Source organism: Amia ocellicauda, chromosome 7, assembly GCF_036373705.1.
Source record: "Amia ocellicauda isolate fAmiCal2 chromosome 7, fAmiCal2.hap1, whole genome shotgun sequence".
Classification (NCBI taxonomy): Eukaryota; Metazoa; Chordata; class Actinopteri; order Amiiformes; family Amiidae; genus Amia; species Amia ocellicauda.
Window position 1 is genome coordinate 7,513,348 of NC_089856.1, and position 19,100 is coordinate 7,532,447.

General features: G+C 37.2%; 1 protein-coding gene across 12 annotated transcripts; it reads left to right on the forward strand.

Moving 5' to 3' along the window:
- The first annotated feature begins 1,567 nt into the window (after positions 1-1,567).
- LOC136752653 (protein crumbs homolog 3) lies at positions 1,568-18,916 on the forward strand. 12 transcript variants are annotated; one of them, XR_010817331.1, is made up of 6 exons: positions 1,568-1,673; positions 1,976-2,092; positions 3,375-3,421; positions 4,385-4,628; positions 4,813-4,950; positions 8,138-8,567. XR_010817331.1 is itself a non-coding variant. In XM_066708145.1 (6 exons), the coding sequence occupies exons 4-6, from the start codon at positions 4,550-4,552 to the stop codon at positions 17,632-17,634; spliced, it is 315 nt and encodes a 104-aa protein (XP_066564242.1). In that variant the 5' UTR covers positions 1,571-1,673; positions 1,976-2,092; positions 3,375-3,421; positions 4,385-4,549; the 3' UTR covers positions 17,635-18,916. The 12 variants fall into 12 exon arrangements, 7 of the variants coding, with proteins under 7 accessions (XP_066564242.1, XP_066564247.1, XP_066564249.1 ...); XM_066708145.1 differs by lacking the exons at positions 4,813-4,950; positions 8,138-8,567 and adding exons at positions 15,425-15,456; positions 17,431-18,916 and having other exon boundaries at positions 1,571-1,673; XM_066708146.1 differs by lacking the exons at positions 1,568-1,673; positions 4,813-4,950; positions 8,138-8,567 and adding exons at positions 1,699-1,851; positions 15,425-15,456; positions 17,431-18,916.
- The last annotated feature ends 184 nt before the right edge of the window (positions 18,917-19,100 follow it).

The following is a 19,100-nucleotide window of genomic DNA, read 5'->3' on the forward strand; positions in this document are numbered from 1 at the left end:
TCGCTCTTACCTCTCCACAGCTTGCTCACTAAAATAGCTCTCCTCTTGCCCTTCTCGCATTTCCTCTCAGGTACTTTACCATTAGAGAGAACAGGTGTTTCCGTTTTATAGTGCTCTTTATTGTCTGCAGGTGTGTTGCATCTGTGGATTTTCTCTTATATGGGGGCCTGAGGTCACAGGCTTGATCCATCAGGGGGTTCCAAAGCTTCTTAATATGAAGTCCGTCACAGACCACCCCACATACTGTGCTACAGTATAAAGGAGAATTTGTTAATTTAAAGTACTCTATATTGTGATGATCCCTTTGTATGACTTCTGGGCACCATTAAGAATTAACACAGGATTAAGTAGTTCATGCAAGACTTGGTGAACAAATACTCTTTAACTTGTACGAGTGCATGGGCAGTTCAGAGGAGAGGTACAGAGGAGAGAGATTAAAGCTAGGAGAGAAGGAGTCTGAGGATGGCCTAGACTTGGTCTCTTTATGTATAAGGGAGGCTGCCATTATGCTGAGTCATGTATGACTTACTGTGTAATAATAAAGCATCGTATTCGATTCCCTACAATACAGTTTTGTATCCTGATACAGACTGACTGTAACCTCCAGCTAATTAGTTCTGCCCAGTAAGAATCCATTCCAGTATGTGTTCTCATTATTTGTACTCTTATTATAGCCCCCCCGTACTATTTGTTTGCTGGATTCCATTACCTTTATTTGTGGTTATATATTTTGTAAATGTATATAATAGCTTTACATAGGTGAATCTGGGATTGATATGATTTCATTCTGCAAAGTGGAAATATTACATAATTTTCTTTTATTTATTTTTTTACAGGATTTTCTAATTATGGAAAACACACTTTTGATGTAAAACTAAACTCAGTTATAAAAAACATATTGTTTTTGATTAATCACAATCAGTTCATATATCATTGGTAATCCATTAATTATAACAGATTTTGCATCTTAATAGAGCCCCATGTCCTACAATTACATTTTCTTGATTCTACTGTGTTTCCCTGTGGAAAATCAAAGTCCAGTGGTCAATAATAATCCTATATACCTACTTGTGTTCAACAGACAGCTTCTATTTCCAAAACTGAGAAAGGGAAATAACTGATTTTCCATGCATTTCAGTAAACCAATAATCCTATATTAGTACTAATTGGTACCACCCTGAACCATCCATTAATCACATATTATTATGCCTGTAACACTTAGTGTATTGTGTTTTTTTAATGGACAGTACAGAATAACCAAAGACAAACTCAACAACAACAACAACATTGTCCACAAGGTTGAATGTCAATCAATCACAAGGGTAATACTGTTGATATAAGATGTTAATGAAGAACTACTGGTTGACAAGAAACAAGTCTCGTTTTAATTGTACTGTAAACTTCATTACAATTTTTGATTGAAAAAGAATATGACGTCTTTTAAAATAAAAAAATGCATATCAATTACAAACGTGGTTGTTAAGTAAGTTGCATGGTGTGCATGGTCCGTGCACAACGTTATCCAGCAGCTGAAGTATGCCGGCGCGCAGGCGCGCAGGCGCGGCTCACTCAGGCGCGGGCAGGTGCTGCGTTACAGGTGGGTAATGCGAGACCGACGACACGTGATTGGTGAAGGAGGAAGTGCAGAACTGAGAAGAAAAAAACAGACACAGGTAAGGTATTTTTAGTCTAAACCAATCACAAGTGCAAGAAATAGCTTTGAATCAAATATATTGAGAAATGCAATGCCTTGCAAAAAAGCGGTTCGCCTTTTGAGTAGAAAAATAGTTAGTTATTAGCCTATTTTTATGAATGGGCCTCAAACTAGTTTCATTTACATGACTTCATTAGGTGAGACGGAAGCGACCTGTTTGTTTCTCGGAAGTACTTTTTTTATATATACTGGTGCAACGACAAGACTATCATGTGAAGAGGTGAGCTGCTCTATGTAATACCTGTGCTGTGTATGGTTTAGGTACCTGTTGTAATATCACATGGGCCAGGTTTAGTATGGCGTTAACCGGCTGGTGACCGTGTGCCGCGGCGCTCTGCAGTTCCTGCTGAAAGTCGTGTGGAGGAGGCTGGTGGAAAGGTGTGTAACGCTGACCGTTTAATCTATATTTAAAGTTAATTTCGTTTTTGCGGTAGTCTGGGGTTAACAAACCTCACCGCTTTACATAGATCATCCAAGTAATAAGCCTTTTTTTTCTTTCTGAGATTGTAGAAGGCTTAAATATTAACTAACAAACACTGGGGAAAAAGAAAAGGAGACGCTAATTGTATTCTAACATTGGATGATCCTTACTATAAAGAAATAGCATTTTGTTTATCTTTATAGTAAAACACGTTTAGATTGTCAATGGCACAACTTCGTTTATTTTTTATTGACTATAAGCAGATATTGATTATAAAGAGATTACAAATGAACACAGCATGCTGCAGTTTTTCACTGTATCAATGAGGTAATCATAGGTTTAGTTCACGTTATAAAATGTTTGGGGGGAGGTTAGCATCCTTCTTTCGCATCCTGTAGTTTTGTACTTTTATTGATCTGTGCCGTAGCGTTCAGTTTAAAGTTCAGACTTTGAAAATGCAAACAGAAGGCCATGAAACTTGTGTTTGTTTGGTATGTGAACAATTTTCACTTGACCCAAGTTTAAATAAACCCTTAAACAAATATAACACAAAGTTGTAAAAACGTAACAATATGCGTATACAAGTGACAACTGAAGTTAACGTCATTGGTTAATTAATGGAAGATTGGTTACAGATTAGGGCAGCTTAATTGTCTGCAGTAGTTTGTATATTTCTGCTGGACCTTAGCTTGGCCTTGTAACATTAAAACATTAATCATTTCTAGACTTAAGTAAAGCACACCATTCGTTTGAATTTATACAGAATAATATCTAAATTATGGTATATATAATGAGATTGTAAAAGCTGAGTTTTCAGTTTGCAATAAATGTTAATATTGAAAATAAATACATTCTGAACAAATAGGTATTTGTAGGTGGTTTGATAAAACTGCAACTTGACATGCCTAACTCTAAGGTGGTAAAGGGGTTGTAGTTAAGGAGCTGAATAAAAATGTAGGTGTTTGCATGCATGTTTATGTTAAGTTGTTCATTACAAATTTAAGTTTGTAAACTTGAATTCTATCAATGGTGTCTTATTATGTTTGATAAGATGGAATGTCTTATGGACTGTGTTGACCTATTTAAGTTCTGACATTGTCATTTGTGTTGCTCTTCATAAAAGAAACAAGCAGCATGATAAAATGTGTCATTACAAAACCAAATAAAAACATGCACACAAAACCGAAGATGAATTATCATGATATTAATTATATTTTTATTCCATGTTTTCAAATGTAGGGCAATCCCATTTTATCCGCAAATGTAAGGATGTTGGTGTAACTACTGTAAGTCAACCATACCAACTTAAATTTGAGTTATTCTAAAAACAGGATAAAAAAAGCGACTTCTGGTGTAAAACTGTGTGAAGACAATGTGAATGTTTGAGATATTAAACATTTTAGTATTGACTCAATATAATTGTAGACAGTACAGTGATATTAACATCAAGCAGTATCTGCTTTTTAAAAGCACCTTTTTTCTATAAAGATGAGATCATGCTTTTAATAGTAAAATAATTGTATGCAGTTTTATTACTTTGTGTTCTAGTTCCAGTACCACACACAGCAAGTTGGTTGATGAATCATGAATTGAGATGCAGGATGCATGCATTAATTTACCCATCATTTAATTATTTATTTGCATTTGCAACAACATCCAGGGAGTGTTAATGTTTTGTTCCAGGTATATAGCATGACTAAGCTAGGTGCATTGTGATATAATCTGTCTCAGCTTGCCCTATAGAAGATGCTAGTCAGGATTCACTGAGAATGCATAGATAATTGAAGGTGTACAATTCTGTCTGAAATGATGAGTCATTGGTTAAAGGTTAGATTTAGAGTGAATTAAGTTTATATTTAAATTCTTCCATGCATTGCAAGAAAATGTCAGATCTAAAACAGCTGTTAAGGAAGCTCAGTTCAAATTTGTATTAGATCTGGGCTTTTATAGTCGGGATATTTACAAAAACTAACATTGTAGTGCAGGTTACATGTTTTTAATGAATGCATAATAGTTTTGAAACGAGTAACTTTGTGAATGAGTGTTAGATTTTAGTCAGTCTCCTGTCCCCCTTGTAAACACAATGCATGGTGTCTGAGGTTCCATTATTTAAAATCTCCACTCGTCTATATGAGATAAATTATGACTTGATAACATTATTGAAAAAATAACAATGCTTAATACATAGTTAAGTTAAGTTAACAATGTTTTAAACAATTTGGGTACTAATGTATTTTCTTTGTTTGTAGGGGGAAGACACAATTCTTTTTTTTTAAGGAATACGCAACAATACAAGTCTTCCATGACCTATATTTTTTAACCGAAGAAGTGGACAGAGCAATCCAAGGACTGTGTGACTTTTTTTTTTTTTTTTAATATGAAACACTAACTGAAATGGCTTCCCATTTCATTAAATGTCTATAATAAAAATGAAGTCTCAAAAGCTGGCAGCCTTATGCATTATCCTTATCCTTCAGTCACTTCGGACAGCTGGTGAGTACAATGTTTTTTGTAATTTTTCTAATCATTAGTAGTCAGATTAACTGAATAGACAAGTGCAGCATGCTTTTGCTCAAAACTGCTATGCATTAAAATATATATGGTCTGAAGACATGATTTTAATATGTAGTACTTTTGGTAGATTTGTATGTTATTATTATTTTTTATTTCTTGGCAGACGCCCTTATCCAGGGCTGTGTTTATATTCAGTGCCATGGAAAATTATTTGCCCACTTCCTGATTTCCTCCATTTTTGCATATTTGTCACACTGAATGGTTTTAGATTTCCATACAAAATATAAGACAGAGAACCCAGGTAAGCACACAATTCAGTGTTTAAATGATAACTTTATTCCTTAAATAAATTTAATTATCCAACACTAACTGGCCCTGTGTGAAGAAGTAATTCCCCCCTTAGTTACTCAGTGAACCCATTAACCAAATTGAAATGATCTTTGGATTCAATTGGAGCAGACACACCCAGGCTTGATTACTGCCAGCACTGTTGAATCTAAACATGACTTGTATTGAACCTTACCATCAATAAGAAGTAGCCTACAAGGTCTCAACAAGCAGCACACTATGCTGCGATCAAAATAAATTCTGGAAGAGATGAGAAAAAGTTGTCGATATATTAGTCTGGAAAGGGTTACAAAGCCATTACCAAGCCTCTGGGACTCCAGTGAATCATAGTGAGACTCAAATATTCTTCACAATTCACTAGGGCTGTTAAAGGAAACATTATACTGCCTTGCTGTGGTGACAAACTATTTGTCAATACTGGTGATGTTTTAAAAAAAAAAAAAGTGTGTGTATATATATCTACCTACACGTGCTCAAATTTCTTGGTACCCCTCCACAAAAAACGAAGAATGCACAATTTCCTCTGAAATAACTTGAAACTGACAAAAGTAATTGGCATCCACCATTGTTTATTCCATATTTAATAGAAATCAGACTTTGCTTTTGATTTTGTTTTTCAACATAATATTGTAAATAATAAAACAAATTAAAATGGCATGGACAAAAATAATGGGACCCTCAACCTAATATTTTGTTGCACAACCTTTAGTCACTGTTTTCTGTAGCTCTCAATGTTAACAGGTAGTTTGGCCCACTCTTCCTGAGCAAACTGCTGCAGCTGTCTCGGGTTTGATGGGTGCCTTCTCCAGACTGCATAGCTTTTCAGCTCTTTCCATAGATGTTCAATAGGATTCAGATCAGGTCTCATAGAAGGCCACTTCAGAACAGGCCAATGTTTTGTTCTTATCCATTCTTGGGTACTTTTAGCTGTGTGTTTTGGGTCATTATCCTGTTGGAGGACCCATGACCTGCGACTGAGACAGAGCTTTCTGACACTGGGCAGTACGTTTCGCTCCAGAATGCCTTGATAGTCCTGAGAGTTCATTGTGCCCTGCACAGATTCAAGGCACTTGTGCCAGGTGCAGCAAAGCACCCCCAAAACATAATCGAGCCTCCTCCATGTTTCACTGTAGGTATGGTGTTTTTTCTTTGAAACCTTTTTTGTCTGCATACATAGAGCTGATGAGACTTGCCAAAAAGTTCCTGTCCAAAGGACATTCTCCCAGAAGGATTGTGGCTTGTCAATATGCATTTTAGCAAATTCCAGTCTGGCTTTTTTAGGTTTTTCTGTCAAAAGTGGAGTCCTCCTGGGAGGCCACTTTCGCTCAAAAAGCGACGGATGGTGCGATCAGAAACTGACGTACCTTCACCTTGGAGTTCAGCTTGTATCTGCAGTTATCCTTGGTTCTTTTTCTGCCATTCGCACTGTCTTTGTTCAGCCTGGGGTCAATTTTCCTCTTGCGGCCGTGCCCAGGGGGACTGGCTACAGTCCATGGACCTTGAATTTCTTAATAATATTTAATAATAATAACTGTTGTCACAGGAACATCGAGCTGCTTGGAGATGGTCTTGTAGCCTTTACCTTTACCATGCTTGTCTATTTTCTTTCTGATCTCCTTTGCTTTCCTCCATTTAAATAGGCTGAATGACTGATTACAAGATTGGAGACGTGTGATACTAATTAAAGAAACTAATTAGTTTGGAATGTCACTATAATCCAATTATTAATTATTTTCTAAGGGATACCAACAGATGTGTCCTGGCCATTTTAGAATATCTTTGTAGAATGAGCAATAATTAATCTCTTTTCACAGCTTCTTTGCTTTATTCTATGACATTCTATGACAAAAGGCATGCAAATATACATGATGCAATAGCTTTTTTCCATCACTTTTCAGGAGGAATGAAGCATTATTTCAGTGAGCTGTAAGGGTACCAACAAATTTGAGCGTGTGTGTGTATATATACTTAATAACCGCATGAGCACAAGTCGCTTTATTTAGGGCCATTAAGTGTCGGCTCTCTGTACCGTTATTATTTTGCATTATTTTATTCTAATTAAATACTTATTCTGTTAAATACTCTCCCATGAGTCTCGTATGTTGCAAAACTATTAAACATGAAAATACAAAATATAGCCTACAATGATATATAAAAATGTAAGTCCCCCTGGACAAGGGCATCTGCTAATACATAAATAATAGGAATTGTTTTGTTTCAGTATTTCGTATTCTTATGTTAGGTTGGGATGCTTTGTTTGCTTTGATAATGTCATCAGATATTACTACTAATAGTATTAGGCTCCCATTTCAGAGTGTTTTTTAAAACAAATAGTGAAACATTGCAACTCCGATGCAATCATAGTTTAAGCCAGGCAAAGTCAACATGTTGGTATTTTTGGCATGGAACCTCAACACACAACATAACTTAAAGCACACTTAAAAACTTTGCATCATTGAGTTATTTACATAGAATTATTTTAAATATTTATTTAAATCTTAAGCGTATTTCAGATGCTTCTTTTAGTCATGATTTTAAGTTGGCAACTTTATAACCCTTTAAAAAGACCATTTGCAATGGAGTTATTTGCACATCGATCGAACAATAGAACAGAATTGGAATGTGAATTTGAAGAGTCTTTCTACTTAAAGAATTTCAGAACAACAAGATGGTAAATTCTTCAAGGTTATATCGATACTAAAAATCTGTCAGTCTCAGCTCTACAATTCACCTCCGTTCGAATCAGGAATGAAGGTTAACTTGATGTGTTTGAGGAAATGAAGACTATAATCTTAAAAAAAAAAAAAATTTCTGGTTATTCCACTGGTTTAGTTTTCTTGTAGAGGCTTTTAATTCTAATGTACAGTGCCTTGCAAAAGTATTCAGACCCCTAACCAATTCTCTCATATTACTTAATTACAAATGGTACATTGACATTTTGTTTTGTTTAATATTTTATTTTAAAACAAAATCAAATTCAATTATTGTACAAGGTGACCCAGCTAATGTGAAATATTCAACCACCACGTTAATATTTGATACAGCCACTTTCCGCTGCAATTTAAGTCTTTTGTGGTAGGTATGTATGTACCAGCCTTGCATACAGTGTCAGAGTGATTTTGGCCTATTCTTCTTTGCAGATTTTCTCCAGGTTGTTCAGGTTGGTTGTACAGTGCTTTGTGGACCAACATTTTCAAATACTACCACAGATTCTCAATTGGATTGAGATCAGGACTTTGACTGGGCCATATTCACCTTGGAGTGACTGAAGGACAAAAAGTGTTGCTTTAGCCTTGTGCTTGGGATCATTGACCTGCTTCAAGATTTTTAGCTGACTGAAACAGGATCTCTTTTAGTATTTCCCTGTATTTTGCTCCATCCATTCTTCCTTAAAGTTTAACAAGATGCACAGTCCCTGCTGATGAGAAGCATCCCCACAGCATGATGTTGCCAACTACAATCCTTCACTGTTAATTTGCATGAATGGTGATCAGGTTGGAGCTCTGATCCGTTTAGTACAACACAATTGAGATCAAGATCAAAATCGGAGCCGGATCACGGTAGTTTTGTTAAGGTTGTATTATTCACTCTTTCATTGTAGCTGTAGAGCCACGTTCAGATACAACACCAGTCAGGCAGTTGGTTTAATAGGAGACTCATAGTCACCCCAGCGCTGCACAATATCCGGATCAAACACTCGCATCGGTGCTGCCGGATCTTGATCTGCTTCGTGCAAAGCCTTTTCATGATTCGGATCTAGTGAGCCTGGATCTGATCCTGTTAGTACTAGGACTGTAGCCTACTGTGTTTGTTTTTTATATGCAATATGAGTTTCAGCACAAATGTAATTACAATTTAATTTTGTTATATCTTTAATATTAGAATAGCTGAAACATTAGTTTAAACAGTTTCAATGGCACAAACAGGCACAAACGAAAGCGGTATATTTGGTTTGTTTCTGTTGTGGGGGGTGTTTAGTGATGTCACTTGCCGAAAATAAATGTTAATATCTTCAAAACCAAAGCAGCACAAATGTAGCACAAATGAATGATATGGAATTTATCGTTTGTGCTGTAAGTGGGGGGGGGCAACTTCAATTTCATTTTTTTTTTTTTTTTTTCCTTACAAATATTTCCCTACATAAAACCAAAGCCACCTTTTGATTGGAGGTGCATCTCTCTCTAATGTCTGTAGACAGAATATTCTAGGTAATAAATATGAACATTTTAGCTGAATGGAAAGTAGACCAGTAGTGTTATGTTTTCAGTGTTTTTTTTTTTTCCCTAACTATGGTGTTTAGTGCACAGGACAGCATTTAAAAGCTATAGTTCATATCAAGCTTACCTGTGTTAACACACTAGGTTAGGATAGTTGATTTAATAATATATTTTAAATATGGTATTCTTATTACTGATCCTTATTCTCCCCTACTGTGTTTACTACTTGTGGATCTCTGATGTTCAAAAAAGAATAGTCAAAAGAGTCCAGAGCACGCAACCCAAAGCTGCCAAATACTGCTCTACCTGGGGCCTCAGGTACTGTTAGGATTTAGGAAGTGAGGCATCAGTTACTGTCAGTGACTATTATGCAATGGCCATTTGAAGAATACCAGTGGTCAAAAGAAAGCAATACATGACCACAGCAGTTTGTTTGGGGAAGTAGGTATGGAAGTCAAGGAACCTCAGTCTGAGTATGATGTAACTTTGCAAGAACCCAAACTATCTGTCACAGAATGCGAGGCATGTTGGTGGAAGCCTTGCATGCCACCACAACATGCCTCACATTCTCCAGCATTGTCCCAATTATGAAAGGACATGTTGTACATAATGGCAACATCGACTTCAGCAGAAAGGATATTTTCAGCAGATGGTAACATAGCTTAAAAAAAAAGACTAGTCAGAGTGTAGATGTTGTGAATTCAACTAATGGGGGAAAAAAAAAAAAAAAAACCTACACATATTTGAAATCCTGTGGTGTAGTGGAGAATGGGGGTGGGGGAGGAGGCCATAACCACGAAGGCAGAATCCATCACCGGGAACCTCTGTCTTTTCCTCTGAGGTTTCTGAGTCGCAACATCCTGAAGCCATCCCAGAAATTGATGCCACTGTGGATAGTGAGAGCTCTCCGACTCTGTATGTCCAGGATGTATCACCATAGGGGGAACCAATGGCTGCATGGGGGCGGGCGCCGGCAGAAGGTGGACAGCAGGAGCTTCTGCAGAGTGCAGGTGTAGAAGTCCTCCGGTCCACCACAGAGGACAGGATAAATTAAGTAATGTATTGGTTATTCATAAAATCCTTTAATTCTGACATCTGGGTCTTTAAGGCCAGCATGCCAGAGTCCTCTCAACTTGTGCAACAGCATGGTGGAGAGTGTTGAGAGATCCCGACATCTGGAGCAATGAGGCCTCCACATCGGAGAGCCAGCTGAGGAAGTGCTGGCTGACAAGTGCAACAGAGGGCTGACCCTGAACTCGCCAAAAGGGGCAGCAGAGGAACACACACACTGACCTTCTTGGGGACAGCAGTTAATCTGGTTCTTGCCTCTCTTCAGAATGAAAGCAGCAGAAGACATTATCCCCGATTCGCACACACTGCTCCGCTCCCTCCACTGGCTCCTGATACCGTCACGCATTCAGTTCAAGACACTGACCCTCAATTACCGTTGTCTCGACCACACTGCACCGAGTTACCTTCAGACCCCACATCTCTCCATACATCCCCACCAGACCGCTGCGATCTTCTGGTGCCACAAGACTAACTCTGCCTCCTCTCCACTCCCCTTCCTCCAGAGACCGCTCCTTCTCATCGCTGGCCCCTAAGTGTTGGAACGACCTTCCCACTGAAGTTAGAACAACAGAGTTCCTGACTTCCTTCCGGCGATTACTCGACGCATCTTTTCAGACTGTACTTGTAATTTTAGTCTTTCATTCTCCTGTAAGATTGTACTTCTACAACGTTTTGTCATACTCTTGCATTTGCATTACTAGCACTTGTATTGTTTATTTTGATTTCCCCTTTGCTCCCTCTCCCTTAGTTTTTAACTGTGACTTAACATTTTGTCTGCATTTATCAGCTTTTACAATCTAGGATATATTGCTTACTGTATCTCGGAATAAAATTAACACCCGCCAAATGCGGATAGATTTTGCCAGTGGCGGGTAAATCTGTCAATTTTACCAGCCACTTTGGCGGGTAGCCAAAAAGGAACTTGTCTTGTTTTAATTACTCCTAGCGTATTGGTCGATATGTTTCAAAATACGAATTCATTTGACGTTGTAGTGTTGGTATCAAAGTGTTCTCGAATTGTAATTGTTGCGTTGACAAAGTTCATACACGCACAATCAGTGCTATTCTGTAAATCTGCGGAAATCTGCGCTACAACACGCCTTCTTCCTTACAGAGAAGCACATACGTGTATAATATGTGCAGTGCAATGAAACTACCACATCTACAGCTGGTATGTTAACCCACCTAAAAGCCAAACACCCTTCGGCAAAACTACCAATGACAGATAAGGAAAGAGGAGCAACAAACACATTAAACACACACACAGCCAGCTATTGCTCTTTATTCTGTATTCGCTGGAACTCGAGCGCACAGTTATGTTTCTGATCGTAGACTGGCAGTCCGAGTGTGGTGTGGAGAGGAAAAGCCAATCGTTTAGTCAAGTAGATTGTATAAATTAACTAGCTATATAGGTCTTGTACATTTTGTATTTCGCTGTTGTGACTGGAACACATTGCCAAAAGGACGCTAATGTTAAGGCATTTTCGTTGCAGCTCACATTGCTAAACTGGCAATTGAATGAAAATGTATAAAAATTAAAAGGAAAAATATATTGGTCGGTATTGGTCGGTCAGTTACAGATGTAATGGCAAAATATTATTTTATAAACGAATAGTCACGACCTTTATAGTTAATTTGAAATTGTGACAATAAAAAGTTGTGATAATGTAGGCAACAGTAACAATACGAGAGTTGACAGATATGCTGCTATTATGCCATTTCCATAAGTCTTCTAAAAAAACGTATTAATTTATGGGGAAACGATGGAGACGTGCATGTTTTGCTGCGTAGCTGAGATTCTGCTGAAGAGAAACGTGCGGTTTGTTTGCATTGCATCGATGCTGTCGTGCATCGTATTGACCAATGGAAAAGACATCACTGTCTGTCATCATTCCTAGAGATATCTTTTACCCAATCCAAAGGACCTCTCTCAGCCCTGGCACTCTCAACTGATAAGGCAGGTGTCCGGTTATGTGCTGGTGTGAGAGTAGTGGTCAGAGTGCAGATGAGAGAGAGAAACAGACTTTTACATTGTAGCTTAAAAACAATTACTTTTAATGACTTTTAAGGGCCTTAAAAAATACTTTGAAATGTAATGACTTTTAATGACACGCGGAAACCCAGAGAAGGGAGTAGCAGTGAAGAGGAGTCAAGTGACAATGTGTCACCATATAACACCCCTTCTCATGTGTTAGTTTAGGGTGTTTATAAAGATCCCCATTAGCTGCCATGTTATTTCATATGTGATTGATTAATTTGAAAACGATGCTCCAGCACAGTCTCTACTAGCAAGTGTTATAATTCAATAGAAGGCAATGTTTTGATCAAAGGCCTTATAACACTTGCAAGTAGAAACTGTGTGGGAGCATGTTTTTCTATCCAGATCCTTTTCCCTCATATGCACCTGTCTAGTCTATACAGGTGAGCGATTAGCTTCATGTCCTGTTTTAACATGTTTACGACACATTAATACACCTTCATGTATTTCTGGTGATGTTTGCCTTTGTCTGGTAAAAATATCAAGTGGCTGGTAAGTTTTTTCCTTCTACCAGACACGGTGGCTAGTGGCCAAAAAAGTAAATTTTATCTCCTGTTGTATCTCGTATACAAATTCTAAATTTGTAAAATGTATTATGCCTGAACTGCTCTGTATTATTGCAAAATCTATATGCAGGAGATCTATAGCAAGCATCAACAGTTTGGTGCGTTTCACAGGCTTGTTCAAGAGATGAAAATGCCTGACAGGGAGTTCTTTACTTGTTATTTAAAAATGCATCCCAAGACTTTTGAGGTTTGTTTGATGTGGTAATGCACAGGCTGTGGGAAGGGATCTGGGTTCAAGTCCCCAAAGCCATTTAATTTCAGGAACTGTAATACTGGTAACAGTGGTATTTTATGCACGAAGGACTGAGATATACAGCTCTGGAAAAAATTTAGACAACTGAATTTATTTTCTTAAATCAGCATCTCTACATGTATGGCAGCCATTCCATTCCAGTGACTGTTGAATTTCAACACGGGTACACCTCATTCTACTGAATGAGGTACTGATTATGTGATCACCTGAACCAAATCTTATTTAATGAGGAAAAGTATAAAAACCACTGCTGTTGTCATCACTATCCTCTTGCAATAGGACCAGCTGGATGGTAAAAACAGTGCTAGTAGTACCTAAAAAGTAATTGGAATAAAAAAATCACTATTGACCATCCAAAAGAGTTGAAAAGGAAAGTTTTGAGTGAGGAAAAGGGTTCAATTCTGGCTTTACTGGCAGAGGGATACAGCGAGGGCCGGGTTGCTTCCATCCTTAAAATGTCAAAGATGGCAGTTCATAAGAACAAGGTCAAGCAGCAAACATTCAGAAAGCTACAGATCGGCAGAGGGTGAAAACAACTCTCCACTGACCAGGATGACCGCCAACTCATTCGAATGTCACTCATGATGACATCAAGTGACCTGCAAAAAGAATGCCAAATGGCAGCTGGGGTGAAGTGCACGGAGAGGACAGTTCGAAACGGGCTCCTAGGGGCAGGGCTGAAGTTGTGCAAAGCTAGAAAAAAGCCCTTCATCAATGAGAAGCAAAGAAGAGCCAGGCTGAGGTTTGCAAAAGACCATAAGGATTGTACCGTAGAGGACTGGAGTAAGAGCATCTTCTCGGAGTCCAATTTTCAGCTTTGCTCAACGCATGGTCATCTAATGGTTAGACGGAGACCTGGAGAGGTCTGCAAGCCACAGTGTCATGCACCCACTATGAAATTTGGTGGAGGATAGGTGATGATCTGGGGGTGCTTCAGCAAGGCTGGAATCGGGCAGATTTGTCTTTGTGAAGGACGCATGAATCAAGCGATGTACCAGGTTGTCCTGGAAGTAAACTTGCTTCCTTCTGCTGTGACAATGTTCCCCAACTCTGAGGCTTGGCTTTTCCAGCAGGACAATGCTCCATGCCACACAGCCAGGTCAATCAAGGTGTGGATGGAGGACCACCAGATCAAAATCTTGTCATGGCCAGCCCAATCTCCAGACCTGTACCCCATTGAAAACCTCTGGAATGTGATCAAGAGGAAGATGGATGGTCACAAGCCATCAAACAAAGCCGAGCTGCTTGAATTTTTGCGCCAGCAGTGCCATAAAGTCGCCCAACATCAAAATGAAAGACTGGTGGAGAGCATGCCATGACGCATGAAAGCTGTGATTGAAAATCAGGGTTATTCCACCAAATATTGTTTTCTGAACTCTGCCTAAGTTAAGAAATGTAGTATTGTGTTGTTTAAAAATGAATATGATCTTATTTTCTTTGCAGTTGTCAAACCTTGAATAATGCATCTTTTTTGTTATTTTGACAGTTTTGAGGTTATTTTCTGCAAATAAATGCTCTAAATTATAATATTTTTATTTGGAATTTGAGCTGTAGAGTGGAATTGGAAAGGTATATAAACAAAACATATTATAATAGTAACATTGTACAGTGCCTGGGAATGAACCTTGGTTTATAAACTGCTTTTTAGAAATCTAGACCTATCATATCATAAGGTAGTCTAATGGCACCGTTGATTGCTTAAGGAAATACTTATTGCTTAAGTTAAACTTCTCTAAATGACTGTAAAATGTAAAGGTTTGTTTCAAATAATTGTCATGGGTGAATCGCAGAATATGTAAGTAAGGGTCTATTCTGTTCTGACAGTTTTCCTTCAACTCCATTCCCTTCAGACTTGTTTTTCTAAATCTACATCTAATTTGTAAGTCTTACAATTAGATATAGCAAACCCAAAAATACTTAAAAAGACTATGTAATGGGGTTATGCAACCACATGTGTTTCTGCAACTATGTGAGTATCTTGTCTGTGGGGGTTTATTGTCAATTTACATCTATAAAATCTAACAGAGGTCTCTTAAAGATAGATTCTGTAGAGAATTAACGTGTGCTTCAGTTTAGAAGACAATCTCATCTGTTTAGTCACACAGTTTAGTCATACAGGGGCATTCTAGAGGGAGTAAAAACATTTTAACTTCAACTTTTTATACATTTTTTGTACATCTTTCACACAGTTCCACGGTCATCTGTGTCTTGCCCATTTCTGTGTCATGTTCTGTTGTGTATATTGCCATGAATAACATGTTACAACTGTCTTCTGTTTCCAGGAATGGATACCAATTCAACTACTACACCTGAGGTTCGTCAAACAATATTTACTGCCTGTTCAGTTTTTTTTTTTTAAGGTAGAGTAATATGATCTATTTTAGTTTAATAAATTGTACAATTGAGTAAGACAATACCCTCTGAATTGATTTAACATTCAGTTTGATACTTTGTCAATATCAAAGATAAAATAGGGCTTTAAACTTATTTTGTAACATAGAGGGACAGCTGTCTTTTGTTTAAACTCATCCATTTATTGATTGAACACAAATAAGCATCATAAATGTTTTTGTTCTTATTAGTCGGAGCTTAATGTGTACATTTCTTTAATATTACTTGCTTTAGCTGAACTGTACTAGCTACTGAGACACATGTAGGATAACAAATTATTTACAGGCTGTGTTGGGCAGTAGCTTGCTAAAAGTAGCTATGTTGTACTTGTGTTTAGTAGTTTGTTCTGGGCCTTTAGCATAGCCAAGGATTGCTTCATGCCCCTTGCCCCACGAGTCAGAGGTCCCCCCTCCACCCATCTTGTCACTTCTTCATCCCAGTTGTCACTTTGTCCGCACGTCCCCCGTCCCCCCCCCGCTATTCGTTCACTTCTCAGTTTTCTAAAGTTGTGAAGCGATTCCATGATATATCTCGCAAAAACTCTGGAACAAATATTCTGGAACCAGACAGTCTACTGATCAAAACAAGACCATCCATGTTTTGATAGAAGCAACACACACACGTAGAGAGCTCAAAATGTCAAGTTGGAAATCTCTGTTTACAGTGTACTAATACACAACAATTTTACGTAATTGGAATTGCACATTAACCCCATGACAGCATGCATCACAGAAACTGTAAATCTGATGTGTTTGAGAATGAAATGCGCTGGTAGCCAAGAGAATAAGCTTTCTAATGATGTGCGCATTGTAGGAATACAGTGTAACTTCTATGCACAGGAGCTGAGCGTAACACTGCCAGATAATGCTTAAGAGGGTGTAGTAACACAGTATGTAACTCTGAAATGTACATTACTTTTCAGTTTTTGGTAACCTAAACTTAATTCACTGGACTTGAACTGCTTAGATTTCAATAAAAAGTGGAAAAATAGGGGTGTTCTAAAACTTTTGACTGGTAGAGTGCGTGCATGTGTGCATCAATGCATACACTTTTTCTATATATAACTTTCCTTTGATTTTAGTTTTGTTGAATGTGTTATTGAGATTAAATATCACCCTACTATAGTTATTTACATTTGAATACATAAATTGTAGAATATACATTGTTAAAATATGAAGGTATTAGCTGATTTTGTAGATTAATTATTCTGCCTTGAGGCATTGGAATGAAAACCAAGTCAAAATGATTGACTTAAATTTCAAACATTCATCATTTGATGCATCCTTACAGCAGGACTAACATTTATTCCCCCAGAGCTTTTAGTAGGTCTAATTACATTCTTAATTTATGCAAGCTTAAACCTTGATTGTAACTGATGGCACTGCCGCAGAATACATGACTAGGCATGGATGATACAACACTGTAGGACTTGTATTTTTACTTATGAACAACACTAATCCTCAATCAGCAAACATGCCAACATTGCCCTTAATTTGGTTTAGGTTGACACAATGTCTCAGGCCAACATTGGCCAAACATTATACTTGTTGCATTCCTATGCTTCGCTAACTCGTATCTTATAATTACGATCACATTTTTATAAGCTTGCAAATGAGGCAAGTAAATGGACTGATTTAAGAACAAATGTATATAAATTAATATGAAAAATTTAAATTTTCCAGCAGTCCTTGTTTTTACCTTTAACTACAGAATAACTAGATGAAAATATAATTAAAAAAGGAAAATAAAGATAAGAAAAAACTAGTGTAACTTTATTTATTCAAAAGTTCATGATAAAAGCTTGTGAACAAAATGGTGTTTATGTGGTATGTCATTCATGGGCTATAGGCTTAATGCTTTTACTTTTTTTTTTTTTTTTTTTTTTTTTTTTTTACAGACTGTCAACATAGCTGCTATTGTGGCCCCCAGTGTTATTGGAGGTCTGGCTGTTATCCTGGCTGTCTTCCTTATTGTTTTCTGTGTCATAAGAGGGAAGAGGCAGACAGAAGGCACATATAGGCCAAGCAGCGAAGAACAGACTGGATCACGTGTGGAGACCAATGATGCTCTTAAGCTGCCAAAGGAGGAGCGTCTGATCTAAATGGCCATATGAGGTCCACACAACATTGAAGTCAAGAATGTAGAGCCTGATATCAAATCGGTAACCAAAGCACTAGAGTTCGAAATGAAAACTACATTTTGGCTGTGTCAGTGGATTATAAATATCTGATTTTCTAAACATTGGCTTGTGTGATAAATATCAAGCAGATTGCAAGGGAAATATTGCCACAAGACACTGAGGTTTTGAGGTTTCCCCATCAACCCAAATATGTATCTTCCCAGTTCGGAACGTTTGTGACTCCAGAATCGGAACCTCAAGGTGATCAATTTTCAAACGATATGGAACAGGAGTTGTTTTAAACATGTTGAAATGAGAGGTGGTGTTTGGGTTCTACCTTATCCATTATTGTGTTGCATTTAAAACCTCAAAGTTGATACAGTAAATGCATAGAGCATGGGCTTACAAGTTAATTGAATTGCACGTTTCATATTAAAATCTCTCCATTTATAGTGTAATAGAACAAAGTAATGTATATTTTTTGTTAATGTACGTTTTAACTAATGTCTATTATGCATATTGAAATGGGTGTAAATATGAGATTTCCTCCATCCCAGATCCTTGTGTTTACCTTGAAACCAGTATAAACTGAAACATTTTCATTGAAGTATCAGAGGATGATGCTATATATTAATTACTTTTCAAGTTTAGAGTAGCACTTTACTGTAGTCATGTTTAGAGATTTACATCAAACCTGTTATTTACTTTAACATAACATTTTTTTCATAGTCGGAAGCAATATGTAATTAAATTGTACACAATTAACAAACATCTTAATAAATTTTGATATTGTGTTTTGCTTGTTTGACGCAGTGAATGAAATGTGCCTATGTTTAACTGTAACTTACATTCATCTAAGAAATGTTTGTTTTGATACATTTATCCATGACAATATATTTGTAATTTGACTTAATTGTTGTGTTCTGCTGGACCTTATTTTTTCTAAGGATAAATATCTCCCTTTGTTTAGCTGTGAAATGAAGCAGTGCCTTTTCTTATTTTCTGTTTACCTTCTAAAAATGTGTTGCTCAAACTGAGTGTCTTTCTATCACACTTAGAGGCCAAGTTAAATAATTTAGTGTATGTAGTGTAAAACTGAATACAACTTTTTTATATATATATATATATAAATGTTATTGTTATTAAATAACAACTCATGAGCCACGAGGCACTGTTTCCACAACTCTTTTTTTTTTATGGTGTACAAAACAAAAAGTAAAAAATCTTTAACTAAAACAATTAAAATGCTACAATTTTAAACAAATTGCATATTCAGCAAAGCCTTCCTTGGAACTTTGCTGGGGTTTATCTGGGCCTGTTAACAACCATTTTTTTTATTTTATAAAGAACTTTAAAGTGGAGACTGCTATGTGGAGTATGGACTACCATGTTTGTGTTAAACTGCCAATCATCTTATCAGTACTATGTAAAATGTTGTACAAAACAAA